General features: G+C 44.3%; 1 protein-coding gene across 1 annotated transcript in view; it reads left to right on the top strand.

The window, feature by feature from the left end:
• The window catches only part of LOC143301165 (uncharacterized), a 192,097-nt gene extending 177,132 nt beyond the window's left edge, over positions 1-14,965 (top strand). The window contains exons 34-35 of the mRNA XM_076615254.1: positions 8,600-8,732; positions 9,844-14,965. Of these exons, the coding sequence (XP_076471369.1) occupies positions 8,600-8,732; positions 9,844-9,907 (197 nt within the window). The 3' untranslated portion in view covers positions 9,908-14,965. The remainder of the gene's footprint in view (positions 1-8,599; positions 8,733-9,843) is intronic.

The following is a 14,965-nucleotide window of genomic DNA, read 5'->3' as shown; positions in this document are numbered from 1 at the left end:
CAGGAACAAGTCCCAGAGGGGCACTCTTCTGGGGTCTCTAGCTTCCTTCAGAGGGGCACCCCTAGCCACCTCTCTGAGCAGGAAATCCGCTTCAAAGGCGGGACCACCTAGCTGTTTGCATTGTGGTACAGATGGCAGACCTGTACCCTCGCACAGAACTAGCAGACAGGATGAGAACCGAGGAGCAGTGAGCCAGAAAGTTGGCCAGCTGCATGCTCGTAGGGTTAGTAGGGGGAATGCCCTGAGCTGTACACCACCGCAACCATTTCTTCCAGCGAAAGTCATACATAGTCTCCGTTCCCTGCCTCCTTGCTGTGGTGACTATGGAGAGGAGGTCAGAGGAGGCACCCCCCTCGGTAAGTGCTGCTGACACAGAGGCCTACCAAGGGGTCGAAGACCTCAGTGGTGGTGCTGACAGTTCCAACCGCACAGCAGCCACGCGTGCAGGTGGAGCAGCTGAGGATTGGAATGAGGGATCCCCGAATGAGGCTGCCTCAGCAGATGAGGTCTGGTTTCGATTTCCAGAGGTGAAACATGTGTCAGGGACCAGGGCAGGGCTGGGCTGGCCATTTCGGTGCAGTGAGAATCAGCTGTGGGTGTTCCAACCTGGCTTTCCATATCACCTTGGACAGAACTGGAAAGGGAGGAAACGCGGAGGCAATCAGACTGCTCCAGTCTAGAGAGAGAGCATCCACTGCCCACGCTTCCGGGTCGGCGACCGGAGAGACGTAAGTGGGAAGTCTCTTGTCGAACTTTGTGGCAAAGAGGTCCACATTGGCCGAAACCACCGCTCCCACACCCCCTGAAGGGTGTCCTTGTCCAGGGTCCACTCTGTGTGGATGACACTCTTGGACCTGCTGAGTGCATCTGCCAAGATGTTGGCTTTTCCTGCTAAGTGTCTCGCAGAAAGATGTTGGCTTTTCCTGCTATGTGTCTCGCAGAAAGATGTTGGCTTTTCCTGCTATGTGTCTCGCAGAAAGATGTTGGCTTTTCCTGCTAAGTGTCTCGCAGAAAGATGTTGGCTTTTCCTGCTATGTGTCTCGCAGAAAGATGTTGGCTTTTCCTGCTATGTGTCTCGCAGAAAGATGTTGGCTTTTCCTGCTATGTGTCTCGCAGAAAGATGTTGGCTTTTCCTGCTATGTGTCTCGCAGAAAGATGTTGGCTTTTCCTGCTAAGTGTCTCGCAGAAAGATGTTGGCTTTTCCTGCTATGTGTCTCGCAGAAAGATGTTGGCTTTTCCTGCTAAGTGTCTCGCAGAAAGATGTTGGCTTTTCCTGCTATGTGTCTCGCAGAAAGATGTTGGCTTTTCCTGCTAAGTGTCTCGCAGAAAGATGTTGGCTTTTCCTGCTATGTGTCTCGCAGAAAGATGTTGGCTTTTCCTGCTATGTGTCTCGCAGAAAGATGTTGGCTTTTCCTGCTAAGTGTCTCGCTGAAAGATGTTGGCTTTTCCTGCTATGTGTCTCGCAGAAAGATGTTGGCTTTTCCTGCTATGTGTCTCGCAGAAAGAGCAATGCCCATGCTGTGGCACTAACAGAGGAGAGCCTTGGTCCGCAGGGAGAGGTCTGCCGAATAGCCCCCCCCCCAAACCCCCCCGCCTCTCTCCCCACCCCCTTTGTTCACATAGCATGCGACCGTCATATTGTCCATGAACAAGTGGATGGTCTTGCCAGTGGCCTCCCCCATGAAGTGCAGGAGAGCCCTGCAAACTGCCTCTAGTTCCAGAACATTGAGGTGGCATAGGCGCTCCTCCGGGGACCAAGTCCATGCTGCATGGAGTGAGTCCATGTGGGCTCCCCAGCCCAGGGAGGAGGCGTCTGTGAAGAGTGCCACTTGAAGTGTAGGTGGGGCTATGGGCACCCCCTGTTTCCGAAGAGGGGTGGTTAGCCACTCTGATGTCACCTCAAGGAACCATTCGCCCAGACATATCTGGGTATCCCATGGTTGGGATCTCTGGGACCACCATAACCTCAGTGCCCTCTGAAGAGGGGAATGAGAGGTGCCATGGACTCCATCATGCCCAGGAGGGAAGAAAGTGTCCGTGCTGTTGCTTGGGAGGAATGGTGCAAGTGTCTGAGGAGGCCTGCCAGACGGTCCCAGCAATGGGGACTTGGGGACAGATGGCATTTCTCCTGGTTCGTGAGGAAGCCCAGTTGGGAGCAAAGGTCTAGAAGTCTGGACGTATGACTCTGGCACAGGGCCTGCGACTGGGCCAGGATAAGCCAGTCGTCCAGGTACACACAGAGACGAATGGATTTCGACTGGACGATGGACACCAATTCCCACACCACCTTGGTAAACAGGAAAGGGGCAAGGGACAGACCAAATGGGAGGGTCGAGAACTGGAACACCTTGTCCCTCCACACGAACCTCAGGTACCGACGGGATGCCGGATGGATGAGGATATTAAAATAAACATCGCTGCAGGTACCATTTCCTGCTGGGTTTCCCAAGTCATTCTTAGAGCCTACTCTCATTCTCACAGGGATATCAGCTGTCTTAATCCCAGAGCTCACGAAGTATATGTATCACCAAACAGGAGTATAATACAAACTCCTCCTTTTAGCTGAAGTGGGGAAGGTGCTGTGCTGCGAGACCAACATCCTGTTCTGCGCGGAGGGTTCCGCTTCCATGTAGGCAGGATGATCCTATGTGTACAAGGACCACACCCTGCCTTTGAAGGAGTCTTTAAGGAACCTGCCTGGGGGGAAGGTGCCCAGGGCAGAGGGAGACTCCCTATCTGGAGGAGGGATGGAAGCAGCACCCCTGACAGTGCGGGCTGGCTTATTAAGCCATTCCTGTGCCATTTCTGGCACTCTGAGTCACCTGGTGGTTCTGGAGTTAGAGTCACATGGCCTAAGGAGGGTCAAGGGTAACAAAGTAGCCTGAGGGACTGATTCGGCATACGTGACCCTACTGGGGAGGGTCAGTTCGAGCTCGGCTAAGTCCGAGTTTGGTTCAGGCTGGTCCCTAGGGAGACATGGGCTCAGTCTGTCCCCCAGGGATGGGGGCGGAGAGTGCTCATCCGCTTGTTCATCCTCCTCCTAAGACAGAGGCTCCCACTCTTGCTCCCAGTCCATCCCCGGCTGGGTGCCATCCCAAGTGGATGTACCTGCTTGGGCGTCCTGTGAGCTGTGGTCAGCCCAGTGGGATGAGCTGGGACGATCTCAAGCGAGGACCGTGGCAGCAGCTGTTATTTCCTTGACGCCTGAAGAGGGCGGGGAGAGTGTGGACCGTAGGTCCAACCAAGCTTGGGATGGTGGGTGCCACACCTTCTCAGTGAGGGCATCCTTGGATGCAAGAGGAACCCATGAGTGCTGAGAGGGGACAAACACCCACTCATCTCCCTGTAGGACTAAGGGCTGGGGAGGGAGGGGGCAGGGGGGCAACTGTAGGCTCACCCGGGCCGAGCGGGGCGTTGGTCCTGACAAGGAGGCCGTTGTGACCATGGAGGTCACCTGTAGGTTGATCGAGGCCCGATTTGTGGACTGAGCGGCAATATTGGCCCAGGAGCTCGACCGGAGCGACAGTAAGTCGATCCCACTTGTCAAGGCTGTGTGTGTTACCCTGTGAGATGTGCTGGGATGGAACCTGGGAGGGGGGGGGGGAGAAGAGGATGAGGGGTTGGCCCTGTCCTCCTGGCAACCCAGCATGCACCATTGGTGCGCCACAGTACGGGTAGAATGGGGAAAACCAGCTGTGGGCGCCAGCCATCCTGTGACCCCAACCCCAAGGGTCACTGGAGCCTTGACCTCCATGAAGGGGAAAACCTGGCCAAGTCGGAGGGAAGTCAGGTCCGACTTGGTTGTCAGTCCTGCCAGAAGATCGGCAGGCTGACTGTCCAGAACTGCCTGACATGTGCATGCCTCCCCCAGCAGGGGAGACTGGCCGGATAGCAGGTGGCCACGCGCCCCGAATCCCCTCCCATGGGGAGACTGGGGTGGCTTGGCCAAGGTTTGGGCAAAGTAGAGTCCCCCCACCCCACCCCACCCCCCCCTGTCGGGAGGTAACGCTCATACCCCTTTCCCCCCGGTCCCCTTCATGACTGTTTTAATGGGATGAGTGTCGCCTTCGCGATTAGCGTCCAAAGACGCATCGCCGCAGTCCCTATCGGGAAAAACCATGAGCTCCTGGCGTGGGAGAGTCTCATGCTTGATCCCAGCATCATGGTTTCTGCCATTGTGGGATGACGTACGAGGCATGGTAACCACGCTTAAGCACCCAGCGAAAGTTCCGAGGCCCGAAAAGAAAGGACAGACAGGATCAACTGAGAGGTAGAGAAAAAGTACGATTCGAGGCGGCAGAGTCGAATCGAGTATACATAAGGTAAGAATACAATAAAATCAAGCCGCATGTAGCAAAATAAGGCCAATGAACACGCTTAATAGCAAAAAGAAAAAAAAAAAAAAGCGTTAGACGAGACAGAGCGTAAACCTGAAAATGATTCAGCGCTTGTAGCTTTTAGAGGCATTTCATTGGCAAGGGGCGGAGCGGGCAAGACAGGGCATCTTTTCACCATTGACGGCACAAAATATGGCCAAGCAGAGCAAACCAATAGGCATAGTTTGCATCAGTTTGACATGGTAAGTATATGTATCATCAAAAAGGGAGTATAATACAAACTCCTTTTTGTTTGAACCACAAATTATATTTTGCTTTTATCGATTTCGAAAATGGCTTTGACTCCATCAATAGAAGTATACTTTGGCCTGTCTTGCTGAAAAGTGGTATTCATGGAAAACAACAATTTTATTATGAGTATGTATGACTGTAAAGGCAAGGGCGTGATGTGGTGCTGCTCTAATGAAATATATCAACTGCACATCTGGTGTCAAACAAGGTGATATTTGTAGTCCAGTTTTGTTTTCTTCATTTATAGATGACTTGACAGTAGAAGTTATAAAGTCTGGAAGACATGGTTCTATATTCACAAACGACGTTTTGGAAACTTTCATTCGTCTTTTAGCTAATGATGTTGTGTTGACAGAATAAGTGATAGGGCTGCAAAATCAATTAAACAGCCTGTGTCGAGCCGCTATTTCTCTTCAGTTGAATGTGAATTTGGATAAAAGTAATATAATTGTATTCAGAAAGGGAGGGTACTTATCTGCAAGGGGAAGATGGGCATATACTGGAATCTTAATACCTGTAGTAAATGTATGCAAGTATCTAGGTGTGTATTTCTTTACACGTTTAAGTTTTACTTTTGCACGTAAAAATCTCACAAGCAAAGCAAACAACGGCTGGTATGTATTATAAAGAAATTATCATCAACACAAAACGAATCCCAGAAATTGTTCTTAAAAAATTTTTTATGCGCAAACACAGCCTATAATGCAGTACAGATCAGAGTTATGGGTCTTGATGATATCATTACTGTCTGCTGTTGGATGTATTCAGTACTGGTTGAAATCAACACAGATGGATGAACACAGATTACCTTATAGGGCTTGCAAAGTGGTGTTAGAATTAGATAACAGGGGTAAGAAAAACTGGGTTTCAAGTGTCAGAATTAAGCTCTGTGAAAGTGGATTTGGTGATGTATGGAGCAATCAGGTTGTTGGAGATGCAAATCTTTTTATTCATGTGTTCCGTGAAAGACTAATCGATTGTGGATGGCAAATGTGTAATTCCTGTGTTGAAAACAGTGAAAGATTTGATAAATATAGAATGATAAATAATTGTCATAGTCTTCCACTTTATTTGTCATTGCATATAGGTAGACATTTAAAGAGTATAATGACGAAATTTTGATTTGGTGTCTCTGATGTTTTCATTCATAAATATCACTATAGGTATTCTAACACTGATAATTTTCTATGTCCATTGTGTAAAGAATCAACTGATGATGAAGTTAATTTCGTGCTGAATTGTCCTGGATTGAAAGGCATTCGACAGCAGTCTGTTCCACAAAAATACTCTGGAGGAATTTTGTTTAATGTCCCATCACACATATCAGTGACTGAAGACATTTTGTTAAAGTATTTTTGAATACATTTGAGTATTATCGGTTAGAAGGGGTTGGGGATGTGAATGAATGGGCAAATGAGGGTGAAATGAGGGTGAAATTTGAAAACAAAAAAAAAATCTAAAAACAATAACAGAAAATTATTTAAAGGACTTCGTAAAAGAGAAGTTGTTAAACTGACAAGCGAAACAACTGATAATGAACGTAAAAAGTCAAAAACATCAACGTTCTCAGTCACTTGTGAAGACACACTTTCGTGTACATAAGGCTTCATCAAGCTACAGTCAAAAATTATATGCTTAATTGTCAGGTTACTAAAGCATATGCACTTGACATTAGAACAATACTTGGTCCGTAATGAATTTGACAGTAGTCTGGGAGCTAAACTCAGAATTGGTCTGCGAATCGGACCAAAGTCTGAGAGAGTCAGCTGACGAGGTTTTAGTCTTGAATTTAAGCACCTATAAAGTCTCTTTCTAGTATATTGCTTATTTCCTTGTATGACAATGGGCAATATACTTTGATGCTATCTGTATGATTCTTTGCCCCCCTTTTTGCTGCCCTGTCTGCTTGGTCGTTATAAAGGAATCCAGTATGGGATGGTATCCAACAAAAATCAACATTTGTACCCATCATAAACAGGGAATGCAATAAATACCTCATTTCAAACAATAAATCTTCTCTTTGATTATTCTCAGAAAGGAGCAAACTTTTTGAAACAGACTGAGAATCAACACAAAATAGGATGTTACTTACTATCATTGGTATATCAATAAGATGGTTAAAGCCATAAGGATGGCCACCAATTCAGCTGTAAAAATTGAATGTCCCTTACCTAAATAATATGATTTTTCTGTTTTTAGGTCAGGAAATGACAAAAGCAGATCCTGCACTGCTATCATACAGGACCGAGCCATCAGTGTAAACTTTTAAATGATTATTAAAATTTTCTTCTAATTCAATTCTGACAGATGCTGCTATTACATGTGGAGATTCTCCGTTTGTTGTGTCAGAAGCACATATGTTGACGTTTGCTTTTGTTAACTCCCTGGATGGGACAGGTGGCACCAGAACACGAGGTACCAAATGTAAATCAGTGTCTGGAGAATTTAAAATATCTGACACATATCTGCGAATGGTTTGTAGATTTGAATTATTTTGTGCATTTTTTTGAAAATCAATATCAGACCTAATATTTAATTCCTCAGAATCATCCACTGCTATAATCTCACAATGTATTTAGCAGAACTTAATTTTCTGATTTCATCTAGTGGTAAAATACCCGCAAGCTTATAGCCTTCTGAGGTCTTAGTATGCACAGGTACCCCAAAAGCCAGTTTCACAGCTTTACTGTCAATTGTTCAGAGCTTGTTTAGAAATGCCGGCGGAGCGGAAAAGAAGATTTCTTGACCGTAGGTCAATCTTGATCTTACGATTGATGTCGCTAAATGTAAAAGAATTTTGGAGTCTTGTCCCCAAGGAGAGTGACAATTTTTAAGAAATTTAAACTTTTAACTGCTTTAGTCACCATTGAATGAATGTGTTTCTTCCAGTTTAGTTTTGAAGTAAATAGGATCCCAAGAAATTTTATATCACGTCCTCCCAAAAAAATTGTGGTAGTTTGCTGGGATTATAACCATTATTATAAAAAATACTATGAACAGCCTTGTTTATTCCAGCTTATATTGATAATGTCCTCCACGAATGAAACTGTTTTAAAACAGTTTGCTGCCTATTTACTCAGACCATTTGTATTGTGTAGTGTATATTTATCACAACCATTCCTCTTGATCAATGTGCGACTTTTGTGTCTGCATTCGTACCCCTTTCTAAGGGGCCATGGCCTTTATGAATAAAACACCTGAATCTGTATCTGAATCTAAATATGCGAGTAACACAGTGAGATCTCTCTCTCACACCAGCACTTACCAGTCAACACTGTGCCTTCACCAAGTTTGAAATCAGGTCCTGCTCAAACTGCATCCCAAATGAAAAGAAAATGAAAAGAGTCGGATGGTACTTGGATGACTGTCTGCCCAGATGGGTTGCGTATTGTGCTGTCTGCTTACATGGGTGTTGATACAATTGTTTGAGGTGTGATTCGAGCATGTCGGCTTGTGGTCATTCAGCCTGAAGATTCACTCACAACACACAGCAGTCCTCGGGAATCTGGCGTCGGCACTGTCTGTTGTTGACAAAATATCTTGTGGCACAGGTGATGCAGCACCTTCGTAACGTCATGAATGTGAGCACTCCTCCATAGCATTGTTCTCTATCAAACTCCAACTTGGGTTTTCGTTTTAACTTATCCAGTGGATAACCTTTTTAATTATTTCATTGTTTGTTTTCTTTCTTGGACAGTTGGTTCATTGATTTATTGATTGATTGATTTTAAACACTAAATAGTGATAATTTATCGATTGCAACTATACTGTGTGATCGTTGGCATATTACAGACTGAGGCTGATGATGAGTGATTGTTGGTTGGTCAGTCCGTTAACTGAGTGATAGATTTAATGATTAACCAGTGATAAATTTTCTGAGCTACTAATTATTGATTAACTAACTGACTGACTGACAGATCCTCAACTAACTGACTGGCTTACAGATCCTTAACTAAATGACTGGCTTACAGATCCGACAGAAGCACCCCCCAGTGAGCCAGAAGGAAGAACCACTGGCATAATCCTCGCAGCCAGCATCGGAGGTTTTCTCGCCCTTGTCCTTATCGTCACCATCATCATAGTCGTGTGTCTGCGGAGAAGACAGTAAGTGATTCTAGTTCCTGTGGTGTTGTTTCAACAGAAATCTGATCTTTGTCATCATGAGCAGCATTGTATCATTACTGTTGTTACCATGGTAAATAACCGTCATGGGATCATCTGTAAACTAATCTGTAGCATTAACATTAATACCATCGACATAATTACGTAACATCAGTATCATTACTATATCCACTTAACATTGTCACGATCGTTGGGAAAGCTCGTAAGTGAATGGTACATTTGTTAGCGGGCTGTCTTCTGGACAGGAACTGACGTGACAACGTTCACGAACATTTGCTGCATGTTCAAGTCTTCAGCCAAACAGAAGTTTGTTCACCTCTTCAATATGCATATGGTAGGGGGTCAAAGTTCAAGGTAGGAACATGGCATAATGAAAACATGTAAACATGTGACAGAGCTTGTGTTGATGGTCCAGTTTTCATTGTGACAGAGTGACTGGTTATGTCCAGAACATGACACAGCTTGTGTTGATGGTCCAGTTTTCATTGTGACAGAGTGAATGGTTATGTCCAGAACATGACACAGCTTGTGTTGATGGTCCAGTTTTCATTGTGACAGAGTGACTGGCTATGTCCAGAACATGACACAGCTTGTGTTGATGGTCCAGTTTTCATTGTGACAGAGTGACTGGCTATGTCCAAAACACAGAGTTCAAAAGACAGGACAGGAGAACTATGGTCAAGGTAACAACAGTTAGTGTCATTTCTTAAATTATTAATGTTGTGTTGCAAGATGGTCTGACATGCTGCATTTCATTTGATTAATTGTTGTTTGTTTATTTACTTTGCTTCATAATAAGTTGGATTAACCCCTTGACTGTTGCTGACTAGCATGCTTGTTAGTGAAGGCATCACCTCACTGAGAATAGACAGTCAAGTCAGGATGCCAGTCACCACTCTGTATTTGGACTTCTTTCTGAAGAGATTTCATTGCTTTTGCTAAAATAAAAACCAAAAAACAATGACACCATTGATAAGTACACAAAAAGTGGTGATCGTACTTCACACACACGCAGCAGTCAAGTGGTTCAAATGATATCTCACTTGAGTCTTGACCTTGAGTTCCGATTTCTGATTGATGGTTTTGTTTTCAGGCAAGCTCCGGCAATTCCGGCCAACAGCAAGGTGTTTGAGAACCAAGCTGAAGAAGCTGTCTGAAACAGCTGACCCACAACCCCCTTGATCTATATGACAGTCGTTCCCTTGTCAGTTGTTTTGTCACTGGTGTTGTAGCTGTGCATTGTAGCCTCCGAAGTGTCATTGTTTAGGTATCTAGCCGTTTTATCCGGTGAGTGTTGAAACAGTTTGTGGCAATTGCTTATGTACCTACCCAATTTAACCAGTGATTGTGATATTTTTTCCATCATTTCTTATGAACCTACCCGCTTGAGCTGATGATTGTTATGTTTTTCTTTCATGCCTACCTATATGCAGCATTCATAGACCTCACGAAAACCTTCGACAGTCAGCAGAGATGGCCTATGGAAAATAATGACCAAACTGGGATGCCCTCCAAAGTTCCTCACAATTCTACAACTCCACGAAGGACAAACGGGTCAATTCAAGTGTAATGGTGATTACTCTGAAGAATTCCCAATCAGCAATGGAGTGAAGCAAGGCTGCGTGTTAGCCCCCACACTCTTCGCGATCTTCTTCAGCATGATGCTGAGAGAAGCAAAGGAGGATCCAGACAAGGGGATCTATATCAGATTCAGGACCGACGGCAGCGTATTCAACTTACGAAGACTCCTGGCCCACACGAAGACCTCAGAAGAAGCTATCCTGGACCTGCCCTTTGCAGACGACTGCGCCCTCCTGGCACACACAGAAGAAGCTTTGCAGGTCATTGTAGACCGTTTTTCACAGGCAGCCAAGGCATTCGGTCTGACTATAAGTCTGAAGAAAACTGAAGTCCTCCACCAAAAAAGCACCAGGGACCGTGTACACTGCTCCCCACATAAGCATTGATGGTCATCCCCTTAACACGGTAGAGTAATTCACCTACCTGGGTAACGTCATATCGAACGACGCGACAGTGACCAAAGATGTGGACAACCACCTCTCAAAGGCAAGCAGTGCATTTGGCCGCCTCCAGAAAAGAGTATGGAAAAACCACTCCTTGCGACTCTCCACAAAGATGCAAGTCTACCGAGCTGCTGCACTGTCAACACTGCTATATGGATCAGAGGCATGGGTGCTGTACCGGAAACAAAGAAAGCGGCTGGAGCAGTTCCATCAGAGATGCTTTCGGTCTATCATGGGCATCAAGTGGAAGGATTACATAACGAACATAGAAGTCCTAGAAACAGCTCAGCTGCAAATCATCAAGTCAGTGCTCATGCTAAAACAACTTCGCAGGGCAGGACACCTGGATGCCTGACACTCACATGCCGAAAGCAGTATTCTATGGGGAGTTGGTCCAAGGCAAACACAATACAGGCGCACCACAGAAAAGATTCAAGGACCAACTGAAGAAGCAACTATACCAAGCGGACATCAGCCCCAAGACATGGGAGCAGTTAGCATCAGATAGAGGTAGCTGGAGATCTTCAACACTCAGGGGACCCCAACACTTTGAGGAAAACAGACGACTGAACATCCAGGAGAAAAGAAGAAGGAAAAACCCAGGTCCGCAGCCCAGCAACGCAGGCCAGATCTACACCTGCCCACAATGCCACAGACTCTGCAGATCACAGACTGGACTAATTAGTCATCAAAAGGCATGTCGCCCATCCCTGGCGGGAACTTCCCACTGATCTTCACAAGTGAAGAACCAGCCATCACGAATGTGCCTACCCATTTTAACTGCTGATTGGTATAACCGTTCTGTTTCTTTGCTTATGTACCTACCTGTTTTAACTGGAGATTTGTTATAGTTTTTGTGCGATTGTTTTGTACCCACCTGTTTTAACTGGTGATTGTTATAATTAATTTGTGTCCTTTTTTATATTCCTACCCATTTAAACTATTGATTGTTAAAACAGTTTTGTGTCCTCGTTAACATACTCAGCTGCCTTTGCTGGTTATTGTTACAGCAGTTCTCTGTCTTTGCTTTTGTACATACCAGCTTAGCCCGCGATTTGTTGTAACATTTTGTGTCATCGTTATACTATCCATTTTACCCAGCGACTGTTGTAAAGATATATGCTGTTATTTATCCCCCCTACCCTGTTTCTCTCTCTCTCTCTCTCTCTCTCTCTCTCTCTCTCTCTCTCTCTCTCCATTTTGTTTCTCTTTTCAGTTTGATGTGTGTTTCATAATGTTTATTACAGCAATCTGGTGGTTTGTCATTATGTTACTTATGTTTGTTGCATCTGTATCTTACTACTGATTTGGAAGCAATGTGTTGTAATAAAACCTTATTCATAGTATTTGTAGTCTTCTATCCCTTTCAAATTTTTCACAGATGAACAGGTTTTCCATTTCGAATTTATTGTAGACGATTTTGCTAAAAGGTTGTATGACCTTTAACCTTTAATATGCTTTATTCAATAAAATTGTTAAGTGTGGTTTTGCATTATTCTTTTCTTCTTTTTTTTATTTTATTTTTTTTAGTCAGTGTATAATGACGAAGTAAGAAACCGTGTTTGTTTTGCAGTTCTTGGACTATTATTCAGTTTTTTTTAAATTGTGTGTATTATTATAGTTTAGGTTTGGTGTTCTGACGAATGAAAAGAAAGGTTTGGTGTTATTTGATAGAGCATTCCAGAAATGTGGCACAGTTCCAGAGTCTCAAAACAAAAGAAAAATAACCTTCTGACCAGTTTCCTTTGAAATACTGAAAATTTAATTATTATTTTGATTTAAGCTTTCTGTGATCAGTCCGAATTTGAACCAGTATATTATTTTAATTCACTGCATTCTAAAAGATGACTCAAAAGTTGAGTATCCGAATTTTCCTTTAATCTGTTACAGTTATGTTTGCCCATTTTTTGTCAGTCACAACATCATAAAAACTCTGCGTCCCCTCACGTCTGGAAATCGTGTCTAGGGATTCACTGCTTCCCCTCACGTCTGGAAATCGTGTCTAGGGATTCACTGCTTCCCCTCACGTCTGGAAATCGTGTCTAGGGATTCACTGCTTCCCCTCACGTCTGGAAATCGTGTCTAGGGATTCACTGCTTCCCCTCACGTCTGGAAATCGTGTCTAGGGATTCACTGCTTCCCCTCACGTCTGGAAATCGTGTCTAGGGATTCACTGTTCTGTCCTGCTTTATTTGATGGACAGCACCCCCTTGTTTCTGAAGGCCTTTATTTTTGCAGCTTGTACGCATCCACTACAAGCAAGAAAATTTGTCTTCACATTGAAATTGAATCTGAATTATTCTAATAATGAAAAAGGATGATGCACAGTCTACCTCTTTATTAATCCATTGCTTTTTTTTGCTTTTTTTTAATGATGAATTAAATGAATATGAAAAAATCCATTGTTCCTTTAAGACCAGATCCCTCTGTGCGGTCTGTATCAAACAGTTGTTCCTTTAAGACCAGATCCCTCTGTGTGGTCTGTATCAAACAGTTGTTCCTTTAAGACCATATCCCTCTGTGTGGTCTGTATCAAACAGTTGTTCCTTTAAGACCAGATCCCTCTGTGCGGTCTGTATCAAACAGTTGTTCCTTTAAGACCAGATCCCTCTGTGCGGTCTGTATCAAACAGTTGTTCCTTTAAGACCATATCCCTCTGTGTGGTCTGTATCAAACAGTTGTTCCTTTAAGACCAGATCCCTCTGTGCGGTCTGTATCAAACAGTTGTTCCTTTAAGACCAGATCCCTCTGTGCGGTCTGTATCAAACAGTTGTTCCTTTAAGACCAGATCCCTCTGTGCGGTCTGTATCAAACAGTTGTTCCTTTAAGACCAGATCCCTCCGTGCAGCCTGAAGACCAGTTCCCTGTCTTGCGTTTGGACGTTTCTTGAGTTTACACTTATTTCATAAAGTTACGGAAATTCTTTCCATTACGCATACCTGGCACTGTTAATGTCGCCTTGAACATGAACTCTACCTTAACCAAGACAAAGACATGCTGGTGTGACTCTACCTTAACCAAGACAAAGACATGCTGGTGTAACTCTCCCTTGACCAGGACAAAGACATGTTGGTGTAACTCTACCTTGACCAAGACAAAGACATGTTGGTGTAACTCTCCCTTGACCAGGACAAAGACATGTTGGTGTAACTCTCCCTTGACCACGACAAAGACATGTTGGTGTAACTCTCCCTTGACCAAGACAAAGACATGTTGGTGTAACTCTCCCTTGACCAGGACAAAGACATGTTGGTGTAACTCTCCCTTGACCAAGACAAAGACATGTTGGTGTAACTCTCCCTTGACCAAGACAAAGACATGTTGGTGTAACTCTCCCTTGACCAAGACAAAGACATGTTGGTGTAACTCTCCCTTGACCAAGACAAAGACATGTTGGTGTAACTCTCCCTTGACCAAGACAAAGACATGTTGGTGTGACTCTCCCTTGACCAGGACAAAGACATGTTGATGTAACTACCTGGACCCGGACAAAGACATGTTGGTGTAACTACCTGGACCCGGACAAAGACCTCTTGGTGTAACTCTCCCTTGACCAGACAAAGACATGTTGATGTAACTCTCCCTTGACCAGGACAAAGACATGTTGGTATATGATCCAGTGCAGGGCCACTGGTGCTTGACACGCACAGTGAACTGATAAAAACTGTCCACTTTCCCACTGCTCCACACTAGCACAGAAATGACTCCAGAACTGAGACTGATTGTATCGAAAAGTAAACTCGACCAGATACCTCGGCTTTGTAACTGTTTCACAGAATCACAGAAATCGCAGAAATGCTTGGCTATAGGTTAAAAGCCTTTTGCCCTCATAATCCGTGTCTATTTATGTGCTTTTGGATCACTTGTTGTGAACAGACCCTTGTTTAAATCAGGCATAGTGTATACTACATTTATCTACAGCTCAATAAAGATTTAACTGTGGAAAATACATGGTCCTTAAACTTTTTGTCAATGTGATTTTTGAAGGCGTTTACCGATGGTGCATTGATGGTGTCATAGGAAAGGTTATTCCACAGATTTATGATACGGTTAGTAAAAAAAAACTTGCGGAAATGATTAGTTACGAAATGAGTTTTGTTTATTTTGAAGTTGTGCCCTCAAGCTTTATCATAGTTAGCCACAGTGAACGAGGAATATGCAAGGATAATAAATATTGTGCATGATCTTGTA

The sequence above is a fragment of the Babylonia areolata genome, chromosome 27 (assembly GCF_041734735.1).
Source record: "Babylonia areolata isolate BAREFJ2019XMU chromosome 27, ASM4173473v1, whole genome shotgun sequence".
Lineage (NCBI taxonomy): Eukaryota > Metazoa > Mollusca > Gastropoda > Neogastropoda > Buccinidae > Babylonia > Babylonia areolata.
Note: the sequence above shows the minus strand (reverse complement) of the source record. Positions and strands in the feature narration are given on the sequence as shown.